Genomic DNA, 22705 nt, shown 5'->3' on the forward strand with positions numbered 1-22705 from the left:
GTCTCCTTCAAACGGTTGATTCATACACAGCTAGGAGGCAGAGTTTAGTCAGATTAGGGAGATTCAAATTTGAGAATCAGTATCTCTCATTTTGGTTTGAGGCCTCTTTAAGCAGAAAGCTTCTTGTTGAGCCTGTCGCTGAAGCTTAAATCTATTTAGTCAGAAAATCATTAGTAGCAAACATAGAAAATGACATATTTACACACACGCTGCCGTTTAGTAATTACACATACATAGATGTTGTTCCTTATAAAAATTTCAAGTACATTTTATTGTTTTTGCAAAAAAGACATTTTTCAGTAACATAACTACTCACAAGTTTATTGATTTAAAAAACATAGTTGCAAGAGTTAAATTTATCATTCATTACAGCAACAGTGAACGCAGGTGCTATGTCTGTAGATTCTTGTTTCCATACCATAAGGTGTATATTTGAAGCAAATGATAATATCAGTTTTGAAAGAAGAGGAAACGTTTTATGATAACAACTGTGAATAACACAAACAACAGTGGCCAGAGATCTCACAAACTGACGCTGGTCCAGTCCGAAGGGGGCCTGTGTCCAAGCTGTGTCCACTTCCAGAGCAGGAGAGCGTTCCGGGCGCTGCCTGCAGTTTCGCCGATGGCCCACAGTGGGCGCTGCGCTGTAGAACAGTCTGTGACAGCTTCGCTCCATCGTCCCCCTCCCTTTGAAAGGAGGGCTCACACATCCAATGTCCCCACCTCACCTAGGTTTCGTATTAACAGCCTACTTTTTTTATGAGATATATACTTTTTTTCCAATATCTACAAAATAAGCTAGTCGGTCCTTCCGCAACAAACCTGCACAGGGGAGTTTCCGCTGTGATATAGATTTTGTTCTCATTATATTGCAGCTTCACAAACACAGGCCATATGACAGCAGAAGAGAACCTCCACTGTCAGCCTAGCTCCCTCCTACATAACTCCCACATATATATATATATATATATGGGTATGCATATGCGTATGCATGTGTGTGTATGTACATATCTATTTGTGTGTGAGTGTGTATGAATGTACAGTTTTTCTCAGGCAATTCTCCTGGCTTTTCCCTGCTTGTCTTTGTCTAAAATTGACCACTTCATTTCCACATGACTCTCCAACTGACTCTCTTGCATCCGTAACAGAAATTTTTTAAAGCCCACCTCCCAAAAACCCATCCTCTACTGCAAATTTCCCCCTTTGAATTTTTGCACTTTTCTTCATCCATTGCTATTGGAAGAATATAAATGGCTTTATGACTAAGCACAGAGAGAGTGACCACACCAAGGGCTATCCCATTTTCCTCACAAGTTGTGCCCCAGTGGTGATTTCACACATGACGCACACTCGCCAGATTGTCATTACTGTTGAATTTAGGCCTCTGTTGCTACCATTAATCGGAAAGAGGTTGAATCGGAGGGTGCTTTATTTTGAGGCAATGTGACGAGAGTGTTCTGGGGGGGTTAATGTGTATGCCTGTGTGTGTGTGTGTGTGTGTGTGAGTGTGAGGAGGGGGTGGGGGTCACTGGAAGACAGAGTGGTAGGTGGGGCACTGGTGAGACTTCATGTACTTGACGGCAAACTTGAGCTCCTTGCTCTTCTTCTCCCACTTGTGGATGGACATGAGCAGCAGCTGCTGGTCCACCTTGCGGCCCATGATGAGGAAGCTGCTGCCCAGGCTGTCCAGCTGGGCGCAGGGGCAGTCGGCTCCGTTCTTCAGGTAGAGCACCAGCTTCTTCAGGTCCTTCTTGCGCAGAACGCCCAGCTTCAGCACCTTCTTCTTCTTCTGCGCCGCCACCAGCTTGCGGTCGCCCCGCTCCCGCTTCACCTCCTTGATCTTCATCTTCAGAGCTACAGGGCGATTCAAAAGCCAAAAAGAGTCAGAGAATTAGACGCCGCTGCCCAGCAAATGCCCCTCCCCTCACTGTGTGATTTTTTTAACATGACGTTTTAATACGCTGGCTCTACATACCATTTGTTTTTTTTTTGTATCATTTTGGCTTTCCATGCATGTTATTGTCTGTTGCATATTCAGTCACAGCTACTGTGTTTGGCAACATTTTGAAGTACACAGGCAATTTATTATGACGCTGTAGCTTACTGCATGTCTGCACATTGCTAGAAAGTAGTTAATATGTAACTTCTGCACAAGATTTGTATAATTACCCAAATTATCTGATAAAACAAGCTAATCCCAGTTTAAACTAATTGCATAAATTATGTCCAGTCCTACCACAACCAATGGGCCAACCACAGCCATAAGCCCACCCCGAGAGCAATACCTAACCTTTTATGTAATTTCACCATTCATGCAACAATGGATAATTGCACACCAGTCGCAAGGCATTTCAACTGCCACATAATGACGGAACAGTATCCACACAGCCTAAAACACCCTCACTGTTTTGTCTATTCAATATTCTATGTCACACCAACGCCTTTCAATTGCCCGCCACCCGTTCTCCTCTGAGAGGGAAAAAAATATTCCCTGGGTCTCACAGGCCTGACCACACAGTGAGGTCCCTTCCTAGAAATGGGTCATTCAACCCGCAGAGTGCTAATTCTCCTCCCCTCAGAGAGATGGACGTTTGAAGATGGATGCTTAAGTAGGTGGGGCCAATCCTGGCCATGTCCACCCAGCAACCACTGCTGTGTACTGGTATTGGATTAGAGGAGGTCTTTGCCAATCAATGATTCGTGATTCACAGTTTTTGAGTATACACCGCCAGGCAGCACTACCTGTAATCACCTGTTACATGTATGATGGCATTATTTCATAAATGCATTTATTAATCATTGGTTTACTGCAGTACCACATCAGAATTTCTGCACGCTGGCAGTCTAACCCTGTGCTCACACCAGCAAATACTTTATCCCTACAGTCACACGGACGTCACAGGAGCCCTTGTCTCTTATGGGTGTTCCTGGCTTGTGATTACTAGGTTACAGAACCAATCAAAACGTGTGTCACGCTGCCTTCACTCCCATTGGTAGTCGCCGTGTCGCATTGCTCAGTATTTCCATAAAATAGACCACTAGTCTATTTTATCCCCGCCTAGTTGGCTTTGCAACAGCCGTTCCTCTCTCATCACTGTAATCGCCAACTCTTATATGTATTTATATGTTATATTTACATCATCTTTGCTATAGCCTATGCATCGTGGAGCTGTATATTCGTATTTGTTAAAGGCAGGCCTATTAATATATCGCCCAATATATGCGTGAACCCACAAATCAGGTGCATTCCCGCTTAAAAATATGTTTTGGAGGGAATTTATTTTCCTATAAAGAGTGTGATCTTGCTTCAAACACCATGGACCACAAAGTAGCATTTGCAATCGCCGCTATGGGAACTAAAATGCTAATATAGGAACTAAAGTTTAAGAAAACGTTTCACAGCGAAAGAATATAAGCCTATCTGCCCCGATTGGCCGTCGTTCGACTCTGTCGCTGCTCATTTGCATAAAGTTGAACTTGGCTACTTTTTTTTTTCGCCCAGTGTCGAGCGCCATGTCGCTCAATGTCACCCAGCGACCACTGGAAATGAATGACTTCCGGCCGCTTTGTCGCTGCCGGTGTGAGCGCAGGGTAACAGATCTTAACCTCTTGGTAGTGTGGAAGTATTCATATACATCATTTATTGGTTGGTACAGTATTGAGTGAAAAAGATACATCACTCATTCCAACCTCCACAGTATCTTTGTGTAACGTGCTGTCACTTTCCAAGACAGTATCAACCTGTTCATCCAGGCCTCCATCAGGCTATACCAAGCCTACAAAGCCTGAGATGTGCAGACGGCATATTTAGACATGCTTTTTCAAAGAGATTGCATTTTAATGCTACATAAATACACTTAACTCTGTGGGACACCACTAAGGCAACGCTATATGATTCTTTCACCAGGGACTGTTTTCAATGGAAGCCTGATTAGCGACCATGCTCTTATCCGGTAAACCCACACCGCCAGCACTGCTCCAAAAGGATGCCGTGTCGGTCTGAGAGTGTCTGGCTGTCAATCAGCTGTTGCCTTCGTCCCTGATTTTCCCCGCAAGCCTTTCCGAAGGACGTCTGACGGGAAGGTTGCGGCTCTTCCCCAGTGCGAGGATGTTTACCGGCCCCTGTTTCCGTAGACGGTCCGCAAGCGCTGATGCAAGCAGTCGGGCCGCCCCGATGCAGAACCCGAGCCGCGGCTCGGGCACCTCGCGGTCTGTCGCCGCGGGATCCGGTGTCATCCCGCGGAGCGGATTCCGGTGCTCTGTTTACAAATGTGACAAGCGAAAACGCTCGGCTGTCTCGGTTTTGGCGCGCCCCTGAAGTCCGCGTTAATCAGCGAGCGGGTAAACACGAAACTCCGGTTTCAGGCTTCGTTTCGTCGTGCGCCGTTTCAAATTATTATCTTTTCGCGTTTCATACCGGGCCGTCTGGTTTACTGAATTATAAACATACACCCGTTCAGATGCGGCGCACGAAAGATCCGCCTGTGCTTGTCGCGGGGAATGTTCCGCGACTTTGTGTTAAGCCGGCCTCACCGCCGACGAGATTGGATTCCAGTTTTCTTGTCAGGGGTTTGGCAACAAGATAAATATTATTTCGACATCGAGGACTTGCCCACTTCTGAGGCAGGCACGTCAGACGGAGACAAATCAAGGGAAAAAACATGGCTGGCGCGTTTAACGAAACGCTCCGTTAAACTGACCGCAGCGAAAATTTGCGCCCACACAGACCGAAAACGGGTGTTTTACTGCCTTAGCACACAGCGAAGGTTCGCGAGCTTTCAGCCGCGGTCGTGACTGTGGAAAAGACTCATGGGCGCGTGTACACACACACACACACACACACACACACGCACACGCACACACACAGAGAGCAGGGTTGTTTCAGTCGCGGTCTGCACTCAGTCTTGGCGAGAGGCGGCTCTGCGGAGCTCCACAGAGTTCGCTTTGACCACCTGCAATTACGGCCCCAAACGCAAATTGACTGGAAGGAAAATACTGTCGAATTACGTGTTGGTCGGACACCCCCCCCCCCCCCCCCAACACACACACACACACACACACACACACACACCCTGTCCCGCAGACCATGGCGCAAGGCGCTTTTTTTGAATGAGCAGGTCTGGGCAGTGTCCTGGTGACAGTTTGAACCCACCTTTTAAACAAGAGTTCTTTAACTTGTGGGAGGTTGGTTCGACTGGGTTTTGGGGTGGGGGGGGGGGGGGGGGGGGGATTGCAGCTAGAGCATCTGTCATTCTGAGGAGAAGCAGTCTTTCCCTACAAAAAATGAATGCCTGACCCATACACACCCACACAAGTATGCACACACACACACACACACACACACAAATGCCACCAGGCTCAAAGCAGGACTAGCAACAAAACCTGTAACTAGGATTAACGGGAATCAGGTCTGCTGACCCAGGGTAGGTATTTGATCACCTCAGTGTTGCCAAAGACAACCAAAAGCATCCAACCAAGACTAAAGATCCACCACTTCCCAGACATACTATACTCCTCCTGATTAAATAAAGGCTTTTATATAATTTCCCAAACATGAGTGCATTGGAATCTGAGATATGTCTGCCCTTATTTCAGAAAGACCTTCACAGCAGGCATAGATTTATATGGCAAATTATATCTGCCTTTTATTTCTATTAAATAGTCACTGTTTTCAAAAGAGCACATTTTGGGGGCTTACTGTGGACCCCTCCTCATATGTTCTCTTATATTGTACATCTTCTTTTTCAGGACAGTTTAAAATCCAAACCTTTCAAAAGTGCAATAACTCTTGGAAATTCTTGGAATGCATCATCAAACAGCATTCCTAAAGCATACTTAGCATGCATTATGATTTATACATAATATGCATGACATTACTATTTATAAAGCATTCATATGAAAATGCAAGTTTATGATCACTAAGGTAGAAAGACATTTTTTACAAAAAACATTTACCATTAGCTTTACTGTTGGCTTTTAAAGCAATAATGTCATATTTATGAAGGCCTTACAACAGTCTTACGAAGCTAAACATAAGCAAAGTGTAGCTCATGAGTTTTTGTGAACGATTAAACAGAATACGTCGTTCAGGATGTCCTGTGATCCAATCAATGTAACGCACAGTGTTTTGAGGAATTACCAATTTGAATTACAGCAGCTATTTGGCAAGGTGTCAGAATAGGGTTTAAGGAAGTGAACTTAGTGTCCTGGGGGTTACGGGTTTGAATCTGGGGTGGGACATTTCTGACACACCCTTGGGAAAAGTACTGGCATTTATCCTGGGTTCCGTCTCAGGCTATCCAGCTGGGAAGTTCACAAAATGTTATCTGCTTTAAGTCTCTCCAGATAAGGGTGTAGGCCACACATGCTAAGAACTGATTTTAAGATGTCAGGGCAAAGTTGCAAGCAGTTTAAGGAAAAATAAGTGGAAAAATAATATTGAAGACGAAAGCCATTAAAAATTACGGGGGCTAACGCATCACATTGCACAGCAATATTCGTGCTGAAGTCATACTTGGCAATCCTATAATTTATACCTCCATGCAATCTATACCTCTGTGGTAATCTCTGGGTTTTGTTCGGCTCAGAGACCTGTCTGAACACACAGCCAATGAGATATGCGAGTTGTAGAAGGGGGAAAAGGCTCCATAGATTTGTTTCAAACTGGCAATTTGCCTTTAGATGCAATCATGTTACACACTAATTAAAGATTTATTGCATCATGGTAATTTAACTTTGCAGGGCTTGGGGTAAGATGCTATTTGATTCCACAATTAACAACAATAATAAATATTGACTTCATATGATTGCCAGCCCTAACTATAGATTACACTTTTTGGCCACTGCTTTTCCAAGTAAAAGAGAACAGAATGCAAAAAGAATTTAAAATTGATGATGCCACATCCTAGTTTGCCGCAACAAATTACATTCTTTGTAAGTTAAAAGCCCTTTCGGTGTATTATATCGGACTATGTTTATGCTATAGCACACATCAAAGTGAAGGCAAATGGGTTTCAGAAATATCTTTCTCTTGGAGTAAGTTGACTTTAGAAAACAATGCCTTTCAGATTTTCAAGAAAACAGCAAAGATCCCAGCAAACAGACACAGTGCATTGAGGAAATAGTGGGGTATGTGGGAAGGGACCCTATGGTCCCACAAAAAAAAGAAAATAAATTGAGCAGTCTTGATCCAGGGCAAGTCATACAGTTAAAATGGCCAGACACACCACACAGACACAGACACAGACACACACACACACACACACACACACACACACACACACACACACACACACACACACACACACACACACACACACACATTTTACTCCCTGGCAGAAAGAAAAGGGTACACAAACACACTGTTGGGGTTGGAATGCCTAAACGTCTGCCAGAGTAAGTACCCCTGGGCCAAGGTGCCAGTGGGGGAAAAGTGCAGACCCATTTTTGAGCCCCCTTCCTCCCCGTGGATCCAGCCTGACTCAGGCACGGCCTTGCTCCAGCGTGCCCTGGTCCTCCACTGCTGCTCAGACAACTCTATCCAGTCCAAACCCTTTCACCTTCTAATGCATTCCATCAACATGCTGTGTCCTTTACCGCTGGGAAAGCAGTGGTCTTGAGCCTCTGCCAGTTCACAATCGAAATCAAACACAATCAAGCCATGAGAGTTGACCTCCCCCCCCATGTCTCAAGTTGTGTTTTTAATGTATCCTCCAACTCTCTCAAGCTTGCTGAGGAATTATTCCCAGTCCTCTATTCCTCACAATGATAACTGCTAGTGGCAAAGCATTTTTTCCCCAAAATGAAAAGCATTTGGCACAAAACATTTACAGTCATACCATAGAACTGTCATTCGTCACTAAAGTGTAATATTAGTACGACTTATTATAGCAATCAGCTTAATTTCATCTATGCTGTGATCTTTCATCTATGATGTCAAGTTTCCCATGCCTGAAAAAAATCTTTTGGATTTTGCTCTTATTTATAACACTACTTGGATGCTTTAAAGAGAAGCTAAGACTTTTCACCACTGCAGAAGACAAGGGGAGAAAAGACTGATGTTGTGCTAGAAGTCCCTCCTGCCTCAATGAATGACCATGGGAATGAATTGCAAACCACAAAAAAATCAACAGTGATAATGCAAGACGTGCCTGGTTTGGACAAGGGGTCAAAGTCAACCCTCCGCAAAAATTCTGATGGTTTCCGAGAAGAGCAGTTCAGTAATTCACCTACTGTAACTTCAGGCAACTCAAACAACAAAGAAGAATCAGCTACCACTGCAACCTTAGCACGCCAATTTGTTGTCATGACTGTAGTTACATTATTTGTTTTGGAGGCCAGTTTATGCACTCACGTAAAAGTAGAACTCGGTAAGGTGAATTAATATCAACGTTAGTTTTATTTATTGCTGAAAAACTCCTCGTGTGCAATCCCAAGCAGATGGTGTGTTATGTATCAGGTGCCACAAATACGAGGAGACAACACACTGCACTACAGGTACATTTACTTCAGCATACACTGATCAAATCATTCAGATTTGCAGTAGGTATAGAAAATAAGGTCTGCAACATCTAAGCAAAGATCAATCAAAGAAGCCAATCAACATATTCAGTGTTGCCTCAATGTCTGCTGCCTTAAAATTACAGTGCACATCTACCCAATGCCTGATTTCTACATGTGAGCCGTGCCCAACTTTTTATAAGTTATACATGGCTGCTTCCTAAAACACTTCTCGGTTTAGTACTGGGATTTGAACCAGCAACCTTTCTGTTAAAAGCCCTGCTCCTTGCCACTATGCTACTCTGCCATAAGGTGCAAGCTTCCCTTCTCATCACTTAAGTCAAGCTTTGACTAGATGCTGTGTACAACCACAGTGTGAAGGCTCTAAAAGATAGATATAACTTACATGTGTATAGTAAATGTTTCCTTGGCATCATCATAAAAGCAACCACCTTTCCCAACATTATACATGCAATAATGCTTAGTCTGAGCTGTATCAGAAACATAAACGTTACCGAATCTTCTTATTTATCACACATGCAGCATCATGCATAGTAAAACGTTCTGAATTCTGAAACATTAGTGATGACTGTTTATTTCCAAGCCAGTCCTTGTGATCGGACTAAAGAATGCTATGGGAGCAAAGGTCATGTTGCATCTGGCACCAGAACAATTCGTACCCACCACTTCGAACCAAGTGGTATTATTTTCCATGTCTTGTGCAAGTATTGTTCAGTGGCCTGGGACCCTGGATTGAGTGATACAACACATATCTGTGTGGCTCACAAGAAACAATGTCGCATTTTTGCAACTTTGTGGTGGAAATCAAACACCCGACATTCCAGAGCTGAAGAATAGGCCACTGCACATTTTCATCACTGAAATAACAAACACAAGAAGGACAAAATTCACAAAACGTCTTCAATTTGATGTGGACATCCAGTCTCCTCTATCGACAAATAGGGATGCCCAGTGGAAACGCTATTTGTGTTTAAAGTCATGCAACATGTGCATCTGGTTTCATAATGTATACACCTGCATAGGTGGCTTGGGAAAGCAGGTAAATTATGTACTTAATCATTGTCAATTTATCCATTTTCTATGTAGCCAGATGGACTTGACCCTTTTTGTGATTTAGATCAGACAACTGACTAAACACAACTGTCACTAGGAGCTGGTACTCATGTTACTCGGATCTTGAAAAACAGACTCGTAAATGAAGACATTAATTCAGTCAGGGTAAGAGGAGACACAGATCATAAGAGTATGAGAGGTGTGCTATACATGTTGTAGATAGTTGGAGGTGTGAGGTTTGTTGCACAGGTCTGGGGTATGACCTCAGATTTATAATGCCACAATACTTCCCACAAACTGCCATAACACCTGTAACCAGGCCTTAGCTCAAAAAATCCATACTTTGCACTCTCTGTTCTGTGTTTACCGTGTTTCCAACAGGCTTCATTAAATGATTATGTTTTTGTCCCCCCCCCCCAAACATCAACATTACAAAGGTTGATATAAGTCTGTCTTTTGGTCTTATCAGTTGCATGTGCTGTTTGGGTGGGGGGGGGGGGGGGGGGGGGCAGTCTGTGTGTTAGTAAAACCACTGGACTTGTAAAAGTGGGTTATTGTATGGAGCATTGGGAGGTCCAAAAACAGTGGTAGTTTTGTGGGTACCACTGCACTTGTAACACATTGTAACAATTGGAGCACATCTGTGTTTAGTATGTCACTGGTTATTACAGCGCAGTGTGACTGATTGACACATGCAGTATGACTGATTGACACACTTTTTAAAGTACTTACCAAAGTCACTGGCACAGAAGTGCTCCATTATGGTGTCCGCCTTCAGCTCGTTGTCGCATGGAGGGCAGACTTTGGAAGCTGTGTGGAGGCAGAAGAACAACATTGAGGTCATATTTTGGGAAACATTCACCCCTTACATTACTAACCTGCCTGGCAGACAGACGGCCTTATCTGAAGCACCTTGCCTAGTGATACAACAGCTTTGTCCCACCTGAGATTGAAACCCACAAGCTTCTCATTTGGGGGGTCCCAGTTCATTAAGAGCTTTGATCTGTGACCTTCAGATTGTAACATTCCTGCAACATGTCTCCCAGTGGAGTAATTGCTGTCATTAGTGAGTCACACTTGGTAGATACACTATTGCTTTTTAAGCACTTCTTCTGCTTTGAAAGTTTAATGCTTTTTTAAGCATTGGCTCTATGGAAATAACAATGTCAGATGTTACTCAAGGACTATGGATGTAATTACAGAACAGGAAACCGGGGTGATGCTGACAGTGCAATTACAGCTGGGAAAATGACTTGAGTTGAAATGTCGTGTAAACATATATCAAAGTGCAGTCTTCCCTAACTTCCCTAACTTTTCATGGACCTTTTTGCAAATTGACACCGATGAGCTAGATCGCCATTTAAATGAACAATTTCACTTTTAAATGCGTCAACTACAGGCAGGTTATATCATGGGTTCCATTTTAAATTAATCCCTGCTGTGTAGCTATTGATGTCCTCACCTCTGTCCTTCTGCATCATCCATTTATGCAGGTTTACTTGTGTGAGCGCCCCCCCCCCTACTGGCTACCCTGAGATGGCACCTTACTGTGATGGACAAGATACAGTATGTCAAGACCCACTGCTATGCTACCCATACACAGGAGCAAACGAGCTCTAATTTATTCCATGAGCACAGAATGACCATTCGAATTGCAGAACTGAACTTTGAAAACTGAATTCCAAAGTAGAAGAAGAATCAAGTAGATTGCAGGTCCATGTAACTACCATAGTTCAAGCAATTCGTGCAGTTCAATAGGGGAGCAATAATCAGCGCCAGGCAACCAGCCATGTCCGGAAATACAAGCTCACCAGGAAGCACAGCTCAGTCGTTTCGGTCAGTAAAATAAGGCGGATGTACATATTGATTGACACTTGCATACACTGTGCTGAAAGGATTAATTAATTAACTGTAACTTGTGCTGGCTGTGTAGGACTCTGGTTTCTAAAAATACCTGGGAAAGTGTGAGGATGAGTTCATTAACCTCTGTCCACTATTGTGCAGAAAGCTTATGCAACGAAAGCAATTTCTTTGTTAATTTTCCCTGTCTTACAGTAAGGGTATCACTGTGGAGGTTATTAACCGTTGTTTTTTCATACTTTTTTAACATTCTAATGTCTTGTAGAAGAGTGAATACAGTTCAACAGCAACATTTGGGGAAAAAAATAAAAAATGAAATGGAGTATTAAAGGGGAAAAAATCAGAAATGACCATTTTGCAAACCAGATTCAGCTTTTGGAAATGTAATGGTTGTATTAACTGAAGTTCAAAATCATAGAAGCTGGGAGGTAGTTGGCTTCCTTGAAGAAGACACTGCACTGGGTGAAGGTGAGACCAAATGTTTTTTAGTCCATATTAAATTACAGGCACTGACAAATTGACAAGTCTTGTGGCCCCAAAAATTACAAATTAATCTGGAATCAGAACGTGCTTGTGTGTTGAAGACACACTCCCTCCCATTTGGCCAGATCCAAATGAAAACTACTGTCTGTGTTTAGCTAACAATGATAAGAACAGAATCGGATGCCAGTTTTCATTAAAATTGATGTATGGATGGCTTGTATTAGTTTTCGATTGAGCAGTCTGAGCTAAAGGCAAACCCATCACATCCTATCAGTGAATCCATTTTAGTGGTTAACCAGTTGAAAGCTCTTAATATTGTTCCATGAGCAATAGTACAGAGCTTCAAACAAACAAAAAATGATTTATATTTTATCAAATGCCCTCACAGACTGAAACTTACATAACTCACAAACTAATATAACTTACATGGTATCTAACTATATAGTTGGATATTTACTGTGACAATTCAAATTAAATACATTCAAACAGCAGGGACTCAAACTTAAAACTCAAATATAAATATAAATGTAGGTGTGTGTGTGTGTGTGTGTGTGTGTGTGTGTGTGTCAGTTGAAATTCATCAGCACAGTGTTATTAAAAGCAGTGCCATTCCACCGGGCCATTCATTGCTATGTTTGAAGTGAGCCCAGACCCTGGCCCGCAGGAGATCACAGCGGTGCTACCAGGGTTTAGAGGGTTCAGAAATGATTTGCCATTTTGGCTTCACCACAAATTCTGGACACCTCTGACCTCCTACTTCACACACACACACACACACATACACACACACACACACACACACACACACTCAAATATTTAAGGACATGCTGGCAGCCCTTAATGGCAAAGTGACTTTAAATCAGCGGGATGGATTATGGATTATTCCTGTGCGGTGCGCCTGTCGAGCTGAGAAGGAAAGTACTGTACTACAGCGGACTGGAACAATGACAAAGTGAAAAGTATGCGTCCTCCCGAATACCTATTACGGAGGCCGCCGAGCAGATGAAAGTCATTTTGTTGTTAATCTGGATCACGCTAAACTAAACACTTTCCGCCAAAATGAAGACGGGCGTTTAAGACTTTGGAGTCTGCTTGCCCACGTGAGACGCACATTCCCTGTTTAAGGAACGATCGCGAAGACTCTCCCGCTGTTCAAGCATTATTATGGTCGCGCTGTTGCTGTCATTAGGTCTTTAATGCCCGAGAGCCAAGATACGCTCTGGAATCATTTCTACCTATGTGAAACAGACGTTGTCTGGTTTTGATATACAGTCATGAAGTGGCACTCACAAACTGTCAAGCTCGCTAAATAATGGTGTTTGCATAGTGCTCTGGCAGCCAGGAGACGGCCAGGCCAGCCGAGCTATCAGCTCTCTCTTAGATTCTTGTGCAATTTTCATACCAGAGCAGGTCACAAAAGCAGGTTGATTACCATACATATTTAACTATCAATTGTTCTTATCAGCATGGATATAGACGCGCTTTGGTCTAAAAATCAATTTGCTATTACAAAGAATTGCCGTATTGTGCTCCATTACTGACGCCCAGCTAACACACAACGTTGCAGCAACGTCTTCAGTTAAGTGCTCATTTGATCACCGCGAAATATGGTCGCCAGGACGTCGAGGTTACAGACTGACAACGTTACAAAATTACGTTGCGAAACGGCACCTTTCACTTTCCACGTTGTAGCAACGTAGGCTGTTTGGTCATTAAATTAGGCCTATGTTGCGGCAACCCATTTTAAGTTGTGGGGCTGTTAATCAAATTATAAATATAAAATATTTTTTAATTACCCAGATAACCTTGCACGCCCCGCCAGAGTGTAAAAATTACTTTTATGATCACTGTCCAACGCCCCCGGTTCTGGTTCGGATAAACGTGCACATGTGTATCCTGCAGCGGCGCGTAAGATCGAAATTGGGGGATTTGGTGAATACAGCGTTGAGAGGGCGGGTTTCAGACTAAGCGCATGACGCACTGACCGAAGCGCATTCTTCTCTGGCTTCGGCTTTTGTGCTTAGGAAAGGCCTTCCACGAAGACCGTGCCACCTACTTAGGGGAGAGAGTTCAGGGGCTTTGTGTGCACACGCTGTAGCTCTCCCATCTGTTTTGTGTATTCACTCCTTATTCGCTGAAACCCCGCCACGGACGTGTCCCGTTTACTCAAGGCTTCTCCGAAACTGCATGTTCAAGAAATAACAACCTTGAATGAGAGTAGGATATTGCCATATCAATGGTGTTATTAATGGATATATCAACGGGGGAGGTTTTATTAACTTGATTAGATCTGAGATCACTTTTACGGGTGATATATAATATGCCAATAGTGCATTTTGGTTGAAATGCATATGCCTCACGTCTCTCAAAGCTATATTGCTCACAACTACAGTAAAAGTGATGTTAGTGTCTATGTCAGAGAAACCCTCCCCTCCCTTGCAACGAGCAGTTTACGCATCTCCCTGTCCTGTCTTCCTCTTCGGTGAAATACCAAAGTTCATCGTTTATCACCCAGACCTTAAATGCATGAGTAATAAGGCAGATAATGAAGGGTCAAAGTTCAACACGATTCAATGCTTTAGGTTTCAGGGGGCGGGGGTGAACCCCTCATGTCAGCGTTTCAACTCCACAGGAATTCCCATAATTTGACACGAAGTTCCACCAACGAACAGAATTTAAATTAGTATGACAGTTCTCAAGGATGACAAACGAGAGAAAATGAAAATACAGACCCATCTGTATACAGTAACTGGGATCGCCCCTGCAGTTTCTCTGTTGCATTGAAACACTCATAGCGGCAATGCCTCATTTGCTTCTAAAAAATTGGTTCATTCAAATCCAAAGGGACGTTTCTTTAGTCACCACCGCAGTGTTTCCTGGTGTAAAGCAGGCTTGAGAATAATTCATTTGAATACCGCATGGTAAATTCTTAATTTTAAAATACATTTTATTGCTGGAGTTTACCAAGGCGCAAATTACACTGAGATTGCGTCCAGTTTTACCCACTCCCTCCCTCCCGTTACAATCATATCCTATACTGCCCTGGAGGAAAATAACTGATACATTATCAGAAAAATATATCCATAAAGGTACTTCTCTGTTAATCTGGATTAACCTAAAATAATTGATTTCCTAGCTTTAATCATAATAATTTCTGATTTGGTATCAGAAATACTTGATATATTAACAAAATCAGTTTGATGTAAATATTACAACATTTGATGTAAAACGTTACATTCCATTACATATTCTGGAATGACGGTTTGATACACATAATTATATGGATACAGCGTTATCCATTCTCAACCTCCGTGTTTGTAAACATTGTAGGCCTACTTTATACCAGATCAACGACATTAATTCTCACTTCACTCTTATTGGGACACTGCTTTGGGAAACTTTATTTCAATTCTTGTCTGGAATGCCGAACTGTACACAAAACAGGCGGTTACAACTGGTTTGAGGTCAACACGTAGGCTACCGTCCTATATTTTGGACTATGTATGAAAATGGAGACTCTGGATGTCAGTAAACAACGACTCTGCTTAATTTGAAATTCTTTTTTCTCTATTTAACTGTTGGACCTCATTGTAAAAACAGGGGTGACTGTGAAAGAACTAAAATCTTTATGCAAATTGGTGGACGAGCGTGAAAGAAAAATACGAGTGATTACTTCAATACTAACAGCAAGCCGCAGTGTAAGAGGTTTAATGCTTTGAAACTAGGGGTATTTACTTGAAAACCCTTCATTCATGACTATCTTTCTAATCTGGTCACCTTGAATAAAACAGGCATTTTAGGAAAGACTTGATAGCCCCACCGAGACCTGTACAGACAGAGGAGCAGTGCAGACAGATACGATTAATCGTCAACATACATCATTAACTCAAACATTAAAAGTCCTCAGAGTGCTCAACAGGTAAAATAATTACGAAAGCTTAACTCTTACGAGGGTTCTCTTGGAAACCTGAAACTCTAATCATAAGTAAAAACAAATCAGAAATGTTAACGCGTGAGAACAGAAGAATTCAACTTGATTTCGCGATGTGCGTGAGCTTTTCCTCCATTTTTCGTTGGAGACATCAATAGGTTGGCATAGAGGAAGGAGAGCGGGGGGGGGGGGGGGGGGGGCTATTTCGGATTGTCAGTTACACATCTTGCACATTGTACTCAGTCTGTAAGCTTTGGTAGTACAGAGGTGCTACCAGGCGAGCCTGTTCGCTGCCTGGGGAAAAGCAAACACGGACGAGCTCGATATCTCGCTAAAGTAGCAGACATCCTCTAAATGCAGCGTGAAACCGACGGATTCAGGCGGTAGCTTACGCCCCGAGGACTGCGAACACAAGACATTTGCGAGACCGCAGAAGGGTGCAGTTCGCACCTACCATTCCATTGCGTCACTAACTCGATGTCCGAAGAATCGTAGAGCCTACGTATGCGGTGCAACTCCTGCGTCACTGTTTCATATACTTGCATACCCAAGCCAGCAGTGACGTGCGGAGTGTATGACAGCCTCACTACATGTATAGGGGGATACTTGCAATTTGTAAAATAAAACATTTAAAGTGTAGTCGTCGTCGTCCCCCCCCCCCCCCCCCCCCCCCCAACACACACACACACACACACACACACACACACACACACACACTCCCATTTTCATTGCGCGCTTTTACAATGACCCCATTGCAAAATAATTCTGCAATGGTGCCATTAAAAATACCGCAGTATAGCACGTTTTTTAAAAACCGCAGATCTGACACAAGTGTGTGAATGATGAGTCCGATTTCATTTGCTCTAAATTACTTCCTGAAATACACAATATGAAGGGGAGAGACTCACTTCTAATCTAATACAACATCTGAACTGGATGGTTGCACCTTTGAACTAGAAATGTGCAAAAAAATGCAGTAATCCGGTACAAACCTAGTGTAAATGCATGAAAACTTACATTTAACGACGCACTGACTGGATGAATAATGATTACACCGATTTTTGATTTCACCATTGACGTTCGCTGTCAAGATTTCAAGGAAAGCAGAACGTGAAAGGCAAACTGTTGGCAAACTACTGCATTATACAGTTTAGGCCAGGACCCAGCCAAGCCAGGCCTGAGTGACAAGCCCCCCTGCACCCTGCTGGGGCTCGGAACGAGGGAGGTCTGGCCGACCAAAGGGACTCTTCCAGGAAGCCGTGTCATTGAGCTTGTCAGCGGGGCAAAGTATCGACGCCTCCCTCCCTGCGTGTTGTCATATTGAGCCCCCGCATCCGCGCTCCCGCTTATCTTCTCTCAGCTTCAAACTGCTTCTACGTGCGTCTTTAGCACTTCAGATAGTAGCATATTTTTATGGCAAAATGTTCAGCGTAAAGTATGCACAGGTCACAATTTTATGACTCATTTGGACTCTTAAGTTGCGAGCAGTAACACTTCTGACATAAAACATTATTGCACCCGGATAAAATATGGCGCGTGATTTATTTCTTAAACCTCAACATCTGTTTAAATGCACAGTGTACACAGACAAGGGGGTTTTCAAACGTCTCCCGGAGTTTCCCCGAAGGGGCTCTAAAAAATAGCACGCGTCTTGCATTTGCAGTAAATCCTATAAAGTATAAAGGCTACATTTTAATACAGCCAACATATTCGACTATAACTAAACACATCTCATCACTGTAATGCGCGTGGACTTCACGGTTCCATTTCATTGTGGTTCGTTTGTTGCACGTAGGCCTACTTCAGAACGGCGGTAAGGAGCAACGGGCATGACTGGCTGCTCGGTGAAACTAGAATGCAGAGGTTAAGCTTTGCATTTGACCCAGAAAGAGAGCGTTCTACCGTGTATTTGTGTAGCTGGCATATGCCAAAAAAAAAAAAAGACCGAGTCACCAGTGGCCGTGATATACAGTACTGTGCTTTTAGGAGTTGATTTAAGCGCGAACAAATGTGACTGAGGAAATGGAAAAGAAAGTAATACGCTTCATTGCAGCAAACGAATCGTTTCTGAATCTTTAAGCGAATAAACCAAATCTTTCGAGGCTCTTGACTGTACGATTCTCAATAAAACACACATACCAAAAGTGTCCATCCAATGAGCTATGGCAATTCATGTCTTTTTAATGCGGCAGATATTACACATTGAAGACATTTGCTCCTTCTGCTTTAGCGCTTAATGTTTCGAGGAAATTATTCTACAAGTAACGCTGCTGGAAATATGAAATGTTGCATGCTGGAACACCTCATTTGTCCTTGTCACTTACTATTCGCCAAACTGCCGCGGCTTACCAGACTCTGTCCGCTAAACACGGGACACGTGCTGTGAGCTGCCTATCCAAGACCTCACCTGAAACCACCACGGAGACTATTCGAGAACAGTTTGCCGTGAGTTCATTATGGCAGCACCACAGAGTTAGTATCTTTGCTTTCCTCTTGCGGGCTGGTACTGGTCCAGAACGGCCGAGGTTGTCAGGTTCTTGTTTGTGTTGTCATGGTATCCCAAGACTTTTGTTTCACGTAACCGTACACCCTCACCATGACCGGGATATTGATGTTTGGCTCGGAACACCTCTCCAACAGCAAAAGCCGAAAGTGGATTTTTACCCTCGCGCTGCTATTTTCCGCACACAGTCTCTAACCTTGCAGTATCTCACAAACGTCAGAGCGGCTTGATTGTATCTTTGCTCTCACGATCGCTCCCGATAATATCGTTGTGAATTATACCAAGCTACATTTAGAGGGCTGGAGGTTGAAACAGCTCTTGCAAGGCGTACGTTTCTGTGTGGATTGATCGGGTGCCACGCTTCTCTCTGTATTCAATTATGCAATACTTTCTATCCTTTCTCAGGGATTTCTGTAGCTGCGGAATGTATTGTACCGCAATCCTCCCTGACCTTGAGGTTGGTGCTGGAAACGTTTTAGAGATTTTATTGTTTAATGCAAACGGGAGCCTCAGTCACAGACCCTGAGGTTAGGTGCGGTTTCGGAGTGTAACATGTTTCTACTTCTTATCTTCCTGAAGCAGCCGCGGGCGCAGCCATGAATCTGAAGGGTGTTTTGTCGCTGGACGTGATCCGCCTGCTTTGACGAACTGGCCTCTTACGCGGGGCTGAAATATCACGGGAGGAGCCCCCAGTCTCACCGACGCATAGGAGCAAACGCAAATACTTACATTTGGCTTGCCTACGAAGTAAATCAAAAAAGCTCCTCCGCGGATTCGCCTTGTCAAAACAGCACAGAATCACGGTGCCCTGATGCAACGCAGCTGTAGATGTAGCTGTTTTGATGATGTAAAAGCTGTCTTCCATTAACCCGAGGAAATATTACATTGTGTCCAGGTTAACATATAGGGAATCCAGCGAGCAATGCATTGTGTTATAATGATTTGACATTTATTTAAACATGACCAGTAAATTCCTTTCATTTGAGATTTTTCTGTATTCAAACAGGTGCATAAGGCACAAGACAGTCCGACACATAGTGAACACAATAATCTGTGAACACACGTAGCAGATATGTAAATATGAGGCATTAAAGCGGTAGGCACATTTTACATACCTATAATTATTTCTTAATTGAAAGTGTGAAGTGGTGTTCTCACATTCCTTTAAGTAAGAGTTAAACAGTTTCTCCCACAACAATCCTTGAAGAAAGTTACAAGGCGTTCTGTGACAAAGGGAGGAAAGTTTTTTTTTTTTTTTTTAAAAAAGACAAATAGCAGTTAGTCATGTCACACTCTTCATATTAACAAGCCTACTGTTCAAACTGAAGGTAATGCCATGTGATTTAAGCTGTGTATGATAACGTATGGTACATCTATGACCTTTTTTGCAGCGTGTGAATTTTGCTCAAGTACTTTACACTGAATTGAATTGTATGTTTCTGTTGTTACTTTTGCTGCACAGTTTGACATAAAGAGGTATTTCAAAGTACTTTGTCACTCCTTTTTACTATTGTGTGCGATTCAAAGGACAAAGACAACATTGTGCGAGATTTAGCCGTCAGTCACTTGCGCTGTCAATCGCTTTCCCCTGCCAATCACTTTTCCCCTGCCAATCACTCTCCCTGGTTTTCACCACAGTCTCTTTTTTTGTTTCCATAGCAGGTTGTGGCTTTGTCTCTACCCCCAGTCGTCCTCCCATAGTTTTTCCTCTCTCACCCACTTTCTGCTCTCTCTCTTTCCTCCTTCTCACCCCCTCTCCTCTCCCTTGCTTCTTCTCCAAGCCCCTTCTCCAGATGGTCCCACTGCCTTCAATAAACTAATTTTCTCCCATTCAGACTAATTAGTGATCCACAGTAATTGGCTCCCTACCTAATTGGCCACCTAACTGCAAGGCGGAATAAAGGAGAGGGCAGCCGTGGTCCCAGCGGGGATTGTCCCTTCCACATTCCGAATGAGATTTGTTTTAAATAATGCAAGCGGAGAATACCGTTTTGTCCCCCGCCCTCACCCACCCACCCCCCGAAAACAACGAATTCCCTCACGTCAGCGGGCCACTTTTGAGACCCGTGATTTCTAAAGAGCCCTGATCTAACGTTAGGCCAAACTCCACAGCGCCAATTCCTTTCTGGAAAATTTCATTATTGCACAAAAAAGCAAAGGGAAAGCAAACAAAAGGATTAAAATGCTTCTTCATCACCTTAAAGCAACACACTGTACAATGTGGCAAATATTTGTATCTGGAAACCTTGCAGGTTAATGTGAAGTTTCAAGAACTTTTATTTACCTAAATAGCTTATTTTGTATTCAAAAAGTATTCAAATAGTGCAGACAAGAGGGGGAAATATGCAGTCACATTTAATAGTTTATTTGTAGAATATCTTCTACTGTATATTACACAAAGAGGTAAATTTTAACTGTTCTGTTTACTACAAGTCTCCTATGAAGGTATTGATTTGATCTGAAATATCCTTGCACATAAAAAGTTAACCATCAGTGCTTTTCAGTTTTGCAGTCTGTTGATCATAATCTTACAGGCCCAAGCAAATTCAATAAATAGGTTCCTTTCATGCCTGTCTTCCATGCAACAGCATTCTAAGTTATTCCAATGCATTCAGTGTGTCAGAAAAGCATACTGTTAAATTACACAGGAGAACCCCTGAAGAATCTGCCTAAGCCATTGCCTCCTGTAAAACTTATTCAAGTTTTTGGCTGAATTAGTTTGCTGGAACAACTTTGTCCATCCTTGAGCATTACAGCACCTCCAAGTGTTTTTGCTCAATAAAGCAACACCCCCTTCCAGCTGAGGCACTCGGTGGAGCAACAGCTCCACAGGCAGCATATTCTGTCCTGGTTAATTCTGCATGAGGCAACGCACAGTAAAAGTGCCTAAACTCTCCCTAACAGTGCCATCGAAATCACCTTCCTGCAGTGATACAGAGAGACCTAAAAAATAGAAACGCAGGAGTAGCCAGTCCTTTTTCATGTGCTAATTTGGCAGGATATGTTTGTGGCAGGATAACTTTCTATGAGGTGCACTCCAAAAGCCCCCCATGGGGAGGGGGTTAAAGGTAACACAGGGGAGGTGGGGGGGGGCATTACCTGGGGTCTGGGTGGCGTGGTTGCCCGAGAACTGCATGGGGATGCAGAGGTCATTGTCGATGGGGAACTTGTCGCACTGCAGCATCTCCGGCCAGGGGAAGCCGTAGGTCTCCATGACGGGGGCGCAGCTGTCTCGCACTGCCTCGCAGAGTGAGCGGCACGGGTAGATGGGCCGGTCCAGGCAGACGGGCGCGAAGAGCGAGCAGAGGAAGACCTGCGTGTCGCCGTGGCAGCGCTTGGCCAGCAGCGGCACCCAGCTGCCCGCCTGCTGTTTGACCTCGGGCATGGACTCGTGGTCCAGCAGATTGGGCAGGCGCATCTTCTTGTAGCCCACGTCGTGGCAGAGGCGCAGGTCGGCGGGGATGTCCACGCACTGCGGCTGCTTGGCGTAGAAGCGCCCGTTGTGGAAGTTGTCCGACTGCCAGCTGTAGTAGTCGTACTCCTCGGCCGCGGCGGCCGAGGTGAGGAGGAGGAGGCCGAGGGTGAGGGTCACCATGTTCGCCGGCAAGGCAAGACTCCCGCGTCTCACCATCTTCCCAGTGAGAGAGAGAGGGGGGAAAGAAAAAAAAGCTTGCACAGAGAACAGTGAGAACGAGGAAAGGAGCTCCAGGGAAGAAATAAAAGCAGCGATAATCCCGCCGATGATTTCCCCCCCCCGCTGGGTTTCAGAGCCGTGGCACAGACCTGGCCTTGTCCCCCCCTCCCTCGGAAAAGAAGTCAATCCAGGTCGCTGCGTTCCTCGAGCCCCTGAAGCCTTCCTGGGCTTCCTTGGCTGCACGCTGCTGTCAGGTGGCTCTGAGGGAAAGGCGGTGGGAGCGCCACAGTGCTGTGCTCTACTCTGGCTCTCTGAGGTGCACCTAGTGTATAAGAGGCAGTGGATCACTGGGTCTACCAGCTGCCAGCCCCCCGAGCAGCCCAAGCTAACACCACACCTCCCACAGGCTTTCCTGGGACTCAGTGAGCCCTCCCTCAGCCAATCACTTCACAGGAGGGAGGGGCCTCTGTCCCCTTTTGGGCACTCCCCCTCCACCCCCCCACCTTCCCCAACAATCACTCCTTGAGGCAGCAACAGGCTGTTCTGGAGCACAATGCCTGTGGACTCCACTTTCCCTTCTCATTCTTCTCCTCCTCTCGCTTTCTCGCCTGCTGACAGACACACACACACGCAGACACACAGATTCTCCACACACATAATCTTTCCTTTGCCTCCCCTTGTCTGGAAGAGTTTTTGTGCTGCTGGGGGGTGGGGTTGTGAG

The 22705-nt window shown here is 44.2% G+C and overlaps 1 protein-coding gene across 1 annotated transcript; it reads right to left on the reverse strand.

Moving 5' to 3' along the window:
* Nucleotides 1-389: 389 nt before the first annotated feature.
* sfrp5 (secreted frizzled-related protein 5) lies at nucleotides 390-22271 on the reverse strand. Its single transcript, XM_036546882.1, has 3 exons — nucleotides 21450-22271; nucleotides 10306-10383; nucleotides 390-1854 (listed from the first exon to the last, which is right to left on the reverse strand). Exons 1-3 carry the CDS (start codon nucleotides 21979-21981, stop codon nucleotides 1526-1528), a joined length of 939 nt encoding a protein of 312 aa, XP_036402775.1. The 5' UTR covers nucleotides 21982-22271; the 3' UTR covers nucleotides 390-1525.
* Nucleotides 22272-22705: the final 434 nt, after the last annotated feature.

This window comes from Megalops cyprinoides, chromosome 15, assembly GCF_013368585.1.
Source record: "Megalops cyprinoides isolate fMegCyp1 chromosome 15, fMegCyp1.pri, whole genome shotgun sequence".
Lineage (NCBI taxonomy): Eukaryota > Metazoa > Chordata > Actinopteri > Elopiformes > Megalopidae > Megalops > Megalops cyprinoides.